Source organism: Opisthorchis viverrini (genome assembly GCF_000715545.1).
Source record: "Opisthorchis viverrini unplaced genomic scaffold opera_v5_134, whole genome shotgun sequence".
NCBI lineage: Eukaryota > Metazoa > Platyhelminthes > Trematoda > Opisthorchiida > Opisthorchiidae > Opisthorchis > Opisthorchis viverrini.
The window spans coordinates 1074136-1083128 of NW_008751778.1; the positions used below are offsets into that span (position 1 = coordinate 1074136).

General features: G+C 46.0%; 1 protein-coding gene across 1 annotated transcript in view; it reads right to left on the minus strand.

The window, feature by feature from the left end:
- Positions 1-8001, minus strand: part of T265_06094 (hypothetical protein) — a gene marked incomplete at both ends in the record, with an annotated part of 24159 nt that extends 16158 nt beyond the window's left edge. The window contains 6 exons of the mRNA XM_009171272.1: positions 1-16; positions 972-1387; positions 7048-7220; positions 7253-7369; positions 7407-7511; positions 7818-8001. The exon at positions 1-16 is cut by the window's left edge and continues 54 nt beyond it. Coding sequence (XP_009169536.1) covers positions 1-16; positions 972-1387; positions 7048-7220; positions 7253-7369; positions 7407-7511; positions 7818-7910 — 920 coding nt within the window. The remainder of the gene's footprint in view (positions 17-971; positions 1388-7047; positions 7221-7252; positions 7370-7406; positions 7512-7817) is intronic.
- Positions 8002-8993: the final 992 nt, after the last annotated feature.

Consider the following 8993-nt stretch of genomic DNA (forward strand, 5'->3'; position numbering starts at 1 on the left):
CACCGGATGACCCCAGCTAAAAGGAAATGAAGCCAGAAAAGTGACTAAGTGATGATCTCCAGGGTCGTTCGTAACAGATAAACGGCTATAACGGTGGAGATAAAGGCCACATGAGCTCCCGAAAGAAATGACCAGAAGAAACGCCCAAAATCCACCACAACCTTACACCCAAATGAGGAAATTGGTCCTCCTCGAGCTGACTATGATGACGAAGGATGTGGGCAGTGGCAGCTGGTGTTATGGTATGCCTTGCCTATCATTAACCTAGGTATAGTAAACCTCTGAAGAAAAGCTGCAAGTTTACTATGGGAGTGAGTGAATATGGAGAAACTGACTTGCTACTCTCTCCTACTGTGTTTTCAAGTTACTCAAAAGATCCGTTGTTCCCAGACCAACTTTATCCGCCTATATAAACTACCACTGGATCATGTAGGGACAAACAGACCTAAAAATACTTGGAACTGTAATTCGGCCGAATTTTTGCTGATGGAACAGCACGGTCATGAACAATTCTTGCTCGACCACTACGGAGTACAACAACCGGAACCACATAACAGAAAAATATGTCGAATAGCATCTCACTATTTCTAGAAAGCGACTGAACGGCCAAATAATGAAGGCCACATCTCTGAGTGCTTTTTAGCTTCAGTGTCGTCCACTATTCCAGCACACCAGTCCGATTTACCAAGGCGATCTAAAGTCACACAGTCACAGTGTAGTACTCTCCAATGAGGGTGAGGCTGCAGCCTGGACAATCCATAAAGGTATTCCTGGTAAGCTACATCCAACTTCGCTCCCGTCAAAAAAGGAAGGAAGCTACATTCAGAAGCCGAATGAGCATTTTTCGTGGTGGCTGTTCCTGCAGGTTTGTTGTATTATCATTGCGACAGTTGAGTAGTGGTTTTCGTTCGACAATCATAATCGTTTGGTAGAAAGAGTGCGGCAAGCGAACCGAAAAAAGAAAGCTCCACAAAAGTTAGAGCTCCGAATGAAACTTGCCTTAATAAGATTAGCTACGGAATTTGTTACATCGCTAGACAAGGAAGCTGGCAAAGGTGGAGGAGGGCTGACATTCGGCTGCTGTTGTTGCTGTGGTGACGGTGGTGGCGATGGCGAGGGTTGCTTTGAAGACTCATCAACTCCGATGGGCGCATTTTTCACCTTGTTATTATTGTTGGCGTTCGACTGCAATGATTCGAGGACAGTGTTTGGGGCGGGTTTAACCGGTGACTCGGTAGCAGCGGCAGCACGTTTCCCAGGTGAACAATTTTCTGAACAAGAAAGCACTGCATCGAACACGGAATCCAAGTTGGCTAGTTTACGGCGATGTGCAGCAGCTGATTGCTTTGAAGCGGAGAGACGTTTGACAGCTTTCTCCAAGAGTTCCCTGAAGATGATGGAACAAGACCAATTGGTACAACTTATGTTTGACTAGAATTTAGGCTGACGAAAACTCAGGGACTAGGCTTAGCTTAAAGGGCAAAATCTGTTCTAAGCTGACCAAGAGTTTCCAACAACCTCATGAGTAGTGCGTTGCACCAAAAAATACGCTTTAATATCTCGGATATCATCACAGCTGAAATGTGAGCTAGTTGGTCGTTGGCTTGTTCGCTGAGCTGGGCAATTTGGTTGCAAACGTTTCACCACCAATCCAGGTGACATCATCAGTGTGTAGTTGTGCGTAGCGGTGGATTAGTGGGTAGTAGTGACAACCACTAACCCACCGCTACGCACAACTACGCACTGATGATGTCACCTCGATTGGTGATGAAATGTTTGCAACCAAAATTGTCCAGCTCAGGCGAACAAGCAACGACCATCTACGCTACCGGAGCTACCGACATTCTTCTCTATGTGAGCTAGTCTTTGCGCGGCGCATTCAGTTGAGAAATAGTGCACATGAGAGACTCAAGTGGGACTTTCGTGAGTGTATTTCGCCAATTGAGCATAATTGTGTTCGAAAACAACACACAGTTGACGGAAATCCAGCCACTTCGCAAACCTGACGAACAGTGGGTTGTTGAGGAGTGTTCAGCAATTACATTAGTAATGTCTTACGTCAGAAGCCATCGGTGTCCTTAAAAGACAATGTGACCCAGAAACAACGATAGGAAAAGTCTGAGATAAAAAAGCTAGTTCATATTACACACAAGCACCTCTTTCAAGTAAAATAGCCTTTTGTCGTCCAGTTGTGAACAACCTTCGAACAGGTAGGAAATCAGCAAGCTTTGCTAATTATTCCAAGAGAGTACTGACACGGAGAAAGCCCCAGAAGGCCTACAGGCAACTGATTAAACGCATAATGCACCATCCATTCGGCCAAATATCGGAAGCTGATTGAGTAGCTGAAGATGTAGTTGATTTCAGGAGGTTCTTCCATCCCGAATAGATGCCAGTCCCCTAAACTTGACCTACTCAACGCAGCAGCAACTTAAGGTTTTATTAATGAAGCCAAATGAGTCGCAATGCAGCAGTGCACGTTGTACTGTCGATATGCGTATTAACTCAGGCGCAGGCTGTATATATCAGCGTTTGGTATAAGACGACCTTCGCACATCCATTTCTTTCGTTGATCTTCCGACAGGACCTATGCAACCGTTCAGGTGAAAATATTTATTTACCGCTTCGGCTCTCTAATAAGTAATCACAAAGTTTGCGTTTGATCCAATAAACTTCTACGTTACCACTTTACACTTTTTGGAGGCGAAGTGTATGCTAGACTATAGGGTAGAGGTAATGACCCATAAAAGGCAGTATTGTCCACGTCCCCAATATTTATGAGTTACTCCAACCCCAGAATTATTTCGATCCCAGATTTCAGAGTGAGCGTATGGTTCTACATGGCAAGCATCGCCAAGTTTACGGAATGGAAATCAGCAAAACAGGTAGAACATAGCCCATGTTGAATCAGTTGCGTCTATTTTTCTCCCCAACCACAAACTCTCGAATATTCCTATGCTTAGTGCGTGCGCTCTGAGTTTTCCCCCTCATCAGTAACCATTCCTAGTCTGTCTACATAAAGCTGCTGGCCTTGAGATTCTCCCAAGTGTTGGTTTCCAAAAGTAGTCAATCTCTATTTAACTTTTCCTGATTTCGAGAGGACAGGTTCTCCAAAAGCTAAAATATCGCAAGCAGATTTTGGAGCGACACACCACGACCCACCTAGATCCACAATATGCGCAAGACTCATCAAATCTGGCGACTAACCACTGACCGTCATTCCAGTCTCTCGTTCATCTTTGGTATGCAAACGCTCTCTTTCCTGTCGAAACTATCGCGGTCCGTGGTTCTCAGAGCCCATCGTTTCTACTGCTCTATTGCAGTTTGCAACAGCATCCACTGATGCCATTCTTCACATTTTCCCAGAAAGGCTCCCACCGACTCTCGGTGTCCCTCCCTCCAGATCTCTGTATTCTGTCAGCGAATAATCAGCAACCTGAGCTTGTTTTAATCAGTGTCATTCTCTTCCACTGTTTCATTTTCAACCTCTACAATGGGTTCCCTCCTCTCCTTCCTTTCCATGAAATGCTAGGATTCTATGAAATGTCATAGAAAAATGAAGGGAAATAATTCGGATAGGCAGCGGAGTGATACAATTAAACAAGGACTACCGTAAAAACTTAACCAAGGCAGGCAAACGAGCGACAGTGGGAGCGGGAAGGGAAGAGTGACTTCAAAAAGATGATCACTGTGGCAGTAATTATACAGCAGCTTAGTACCCAAAGCATTTCAGTCAACTGAACTCGGTATTAATGAGGTACAAGGTGAGTAGGCACCAGCCGCTGTATTCCGAAGGAACGAACCGATAGGCGCACCCACACAATGCCATCGTCAGAGTCAAGTGGTGTACTCTAAAATGAACTCCAGAATGAATTAGTCGACCCAAACTGAGCATTCATACACCTGACCTAAGCAATCGTGACAAATAACGACTGGAGCCCTTTCACGGCATCAGATATGCCGTTTACGGAAACGTATGCTGATAAAACAGATAAACACTGCCTATCGCGTCGAAATCCGTTGAGGTTAATTTGGCCAGATAATCGAACAGCGCAAAAATGACCGGAATGTAGTCCAGGCCTCAGATAGCCATTGTGAAGGCACGATTTTGCTGACCGAAGGGTTCGTGGTTCGAACCCGGCCTCTGCATCTCGACTTCCCCCGTTCATGCTTGGGCAGCATGAAATTATCCCGGTCCCTGTGCTTCCATCGGATGGCATGGCAACCAAGCATCCGAAAGATGCTATAGCTGAACCAACCATTGACCCCAGGGGCTATGCAGAGCTCCTGCACCGTGAATAACATCAACCATTTCGTCGAATACACCAGATACATCAAGAGCACCGTGAAAGAAATCTGGGTTCGTACCGAGATTTCCTCTGTATGAATGAACCAGGGTATACTGAGCGTTGTTTGGAGACAAAAGATGAATCAATCAAAAAATAAAAGCACGGCCTGAGCCAGAGGTGGATGCTGGTCGATCTGGCGCGGTATGGGTATTGAAAATCGCAGTGTGGGATAGAAATCCTGAATTTACTATAATCACTCACCAAAGGCAGCACATCAGTTTCCTACCCTGATGCTTTTTCTGCCTTACAGGCATGATTTCTTCGAAACCATCAATGTGAAGAAGAGAACAGAAGTGGAAGGGCAAAGGGCTAAGTGCCGGTCTACCAGAAACAGAGGTACCTACACCTCTGAACACTCATTAGGACTATCTAAGAAGGAGGAAGTAAGGACGCCACTGAAACATACTAGCAGCCACGAAGAAATTGAGCGACAGTACCGAGACTTTCTTAATCGATCTCATGCCTCTCAGCCAGATCGAATGTCGACCACCTTGCTGCTTGCGCCACTTTGAATTAGACCAAGGAAACAAAATACCTCTCCGTAAACGATGATTCGGCATAAGGAATGCCTGACAAAAGGGGCGAGATGGCTCAAGTGGTTAGAGCGCGAATATATTGACTGGAAGATCCGCGGTTCGAACCCGACCTCTGTCTCTTGACTTCCCTTGTCCAGGTTTGGGCAGCCTGGCAGCATCCCAGACTCGAGCCTCTTTCGTGTGGCATGGCACCTAAGAACTAGAAGCGTGTTATAACTGAATGACTTTTTATTTCTTTTTCTTTTGATAAAACCACCCGCAGCTTTCGGTGCTGGACACATTCTCCGATTAAAATCCCCGTTGTGCAACCGAATATTCCACTCATTAACACCAGGCTACGCGAGCCATGGTTCCGAGACAATGGTTGCAGTTGCGCTTCGTGCAGAGGCCACGTCGCATAATATACGGCAGAAAAGCCCAACATATTCCTTGTAATCCAGAAGTATACCACTTTCCTCCACATCCATCTCCGAATAGCAAACGCGACTTGAACGTTGGAGATTTTGGTGTCGACCTCACCCTTCAAACCGTGAGCGGAGCTTATACAAGTTCCAAGATATCTACAAGGAGCAACAACCCATGGTGCCCATCCCTGGGTTGTCCAGTGACTGCAGGTCCAAAAGCATGATTTTCACATTGCGGATGCAAGGCTCATGGTAAAGGAGGAGAAGATCAACCAGTTCATCTAAAATGCTTTTTTCTAGTTCTATTCGAAGATGAGAACGTCATCTGCAAACTCCAGAACGGCGTTTTTGTCGGTAGTTATTTGAACATCTCGTTTACCATGAAAATGGATTGGAATGGAGTTGGCACCAGTATCGGACACCACTTGGTTCATGACATCTTTTGGACAACCTCCATATATCCTCACGCCAGTAAGTCACGGGTTGACTACAAAACGAAGATCCGGTAGAACGATGACCGGATGGTGTTTAGATACCCCGCGTTTGCGCAGACTACGCGGGATGACAGGGAACCCAACTAAGGCGAGTGCGGTCGTTGGTTGCAGTGACGCGAAACCTTCATGATGCGACAAAGAACGTTCTAACGCGGTTTATTTTTCTGAAGGGAAAACCGGGGGTCCTAGGGATTCGACTGTGAGGACGAGTTCCTGCGTAGCCGCCTGTAAGTGACTAGAGAGATGATGTTATCCCCCGGTGTAGGGTGTGCTGGACGACTCTCAAACAAGCTTCCTGGCCACGTTTGCACCAAATCCAGGAATCTAGTTTCCCACTTTCACCCAGGTCCCCCAGACATTTCATGCTCCTCCTACTGAATTAGAAGCTTCATGGAGAGCCTTATATTTGTTAGTAGTGGTGGTAGGCTCTCGATGCTGGGCTACCACCAATGTCTGAATGAATGGGGATCCCAAGGTCCGCTGAATGATTGTGTCACGGTCTGGAATTGCAAAAAATGGAAGAACAACACGGGTCACCCTTTAAAACAAGAAAGTCGTCAACTAACAATAGGTAAACTACCCTTAATTCTGATTACATGGTATGACGACCTTAAGATCACGTCTTCAGTGCATGGGGGCCGTTGGTCAAAAGTAAGAGGGGATTCATGATCGTCAAAAGGTCATCGAAGGCAAACCGTCGAGCCGTGAAGGACCCCGAAGGATAGTTGCAGAGTAAAGCGTTGTCCTTCTCAGGTGAGCAGCGACCACTGGCTCACCTTGGCAAAAAGTGATCTCGATTCTTGAGCCCGATTTTGTGCTGCACCGGGTTTTGAGAACTCATAGCAGATTTTTAAAAATCGGTGCCAGCTGCCATGCCATCCGAAGGGAGCGCGAAGGTTGGGACACTGCCAGGTTACTCAAGCCTAGACATTGGAAGTCGAGAGGGAAGTCGAAACACGGACCTTCCGGTGAGTAAATTCGCGATCTAACCATTGAGCCATCTCGCCCCTTAACCTCGATCCCACATTGAGGTTTCCCATAGCATATTTCTAACCGGGATTTATAGCGCGCTAGTAAGTGTTACTCAGCAGTTATCCAACAGTGACGCATTCCATCAATTCATGAAATATGAGGGAGCAGTTTCTCTACAACTACCCGGACTGGTCCGCCTATCCCCTTCGTAGACTGGGGTGAGAAACCCAGTCGGAGTATGGGTGAGGAAAGATTAAGCTTGCCATGAAACATTTGGAAGCCAGTAACTTACTTGGACTTATTTTTCATAGCTACAGGCCTTGAGAGCATGCTAGAATTCGATGGCTTCGCACCTACAGGAGCTTCAATCTCAATGCTTTCGTCTTCCAATCCCTCGAGTGCACCCTCGTAGACGAAGAAACCGCCGTGTTTGGTTGAAACATTCGGAGCAACATACACATCAACCTGAAGTAAGAATAGCACAGTACAGGACATACCGCTTCTGAATCATCAATAAAGGAGTCTTGAGTATCGTACCCCTCACCCGGGTCCAGAAAGTCATCGATACGAATCCTTTTACGTTTCCCACTTTTCTTCATGGTAACCATAGTACCCTTAAAAGCCACTGATCAAAGCAAGTAAATGCCTTACATATTTTCTTTCCAACGATTTGGCCAAATCGACCAGCCGTTTCTGATCCAGCATGTCGGTCTCGGAGAAGGGATCCGACGCAACTTTATCGTCCGCATTTTTCAGCTATATACGAGGTGAGATAATAGAGTAATATACGCTACATTTGTGCAAAAACAGCTTCCAGAGATGAATAACCACAGATATGTAACGAACTATCCAATAATCTATCGATCGGCCCTACGCCCACGCACAAGGTCACGGACGGATGCCAATTCAGGCATTCCCCGCGGCTAACACTACGCAAGAATGGAACGTTTTATAAGCAATAGACATCATATACGACAAGCCAACTGTCTAAACTAAGTACTTCAATGAAGTCACACCATCACACTTAAGCAGCAGTAAACCAACTTAACAATTGCAGCATACTAGGTGGTTTTCTACGAGCTCAAGGTACGACCATTCACGCCGCTCTTCTGTGTTTGCGATGTTAATGTCAAACACAACAGTAGTCCCAGTCATGACCAGATTATCGATCTCGAGCGATACCTTCCTCTGTAAACGCCGCAACAACAGCAAACACAGGACAGCAAGCGCGAACGAAACCGTGGAGTAAGCAGCGGCCGAATGACTGGGTGTCAAGGTCGCAGGTGGCATCCAAGTGAGGTCACTACGTGTATTGACAACTAAATCCATTCACTAGCTACACCTTCTTTTGTCATGTGTTGAATTAAGCGTCGTAACTTCAGGAGGTTGTATCCACTTGATATAGCAACCGCTCTCAGGTGCAACCGGCGCGAAATTCAAAATTTGAAAATTCGTTCACCAGGTCCAATCTCAGAAGACCTACCGTATACGCCATGAGGATTTCTAACGCCCAAAACAACTTATCTAGCCGATTTTGTGACATTTAATGCTCCACACTCAAGAGCTTTCCAACCTCGTAAATTGTATTTACTTTTTGGTACTCACGAAACGAGCAAATTTCTAGTGGGCGTTATCGTCCACAGCTTCGGCTACATCCGCCTCCCTCATTCAATGCATTTTGCCCAACTTTCCATGAGAAAAATGCTTCGTAAATAAGTAAGTTAGGCTTACGGATTACTGGAGCCCGACACAAAAAGAATCACGTGGACGCAGGTAAGCCTGAACGTCATGTTTGATCTGGGTGATCCCTGAGACAGAGTGCGAATATCTTCAGATCAGCTTATCTGCCGCCACCTGAAAAATAAAGAACTACGGATACGTTCTCTGGTTGCTGTTGAGGATTTCTCCCACGAAAGCCGGTCAGAAGTGACGCCGACCATGTTTATTCGGTTAGCGTTTCATGGACTGGCAGAAACAGGAGCCATCATGGGCTATTCCAATGAAATCTTCAAGAACAGCAAGTAAGCGACGGTATGAGAACCAGTAGGGCCCGCAGTGTCAAACCAATTCTGATAGCTAAATCAATAGCCTTGTTAACAACGAGTACAATAAGGTCCGTATTTGACATCATTTTTTAAGAATGCGAGAACATTTCAGAGACCTTTGGAGCATAGGCACGTCTGCATCACGCTCCTACGCCACTTAGTGAAACACTTATGGGGTTACCACGCCATCAAG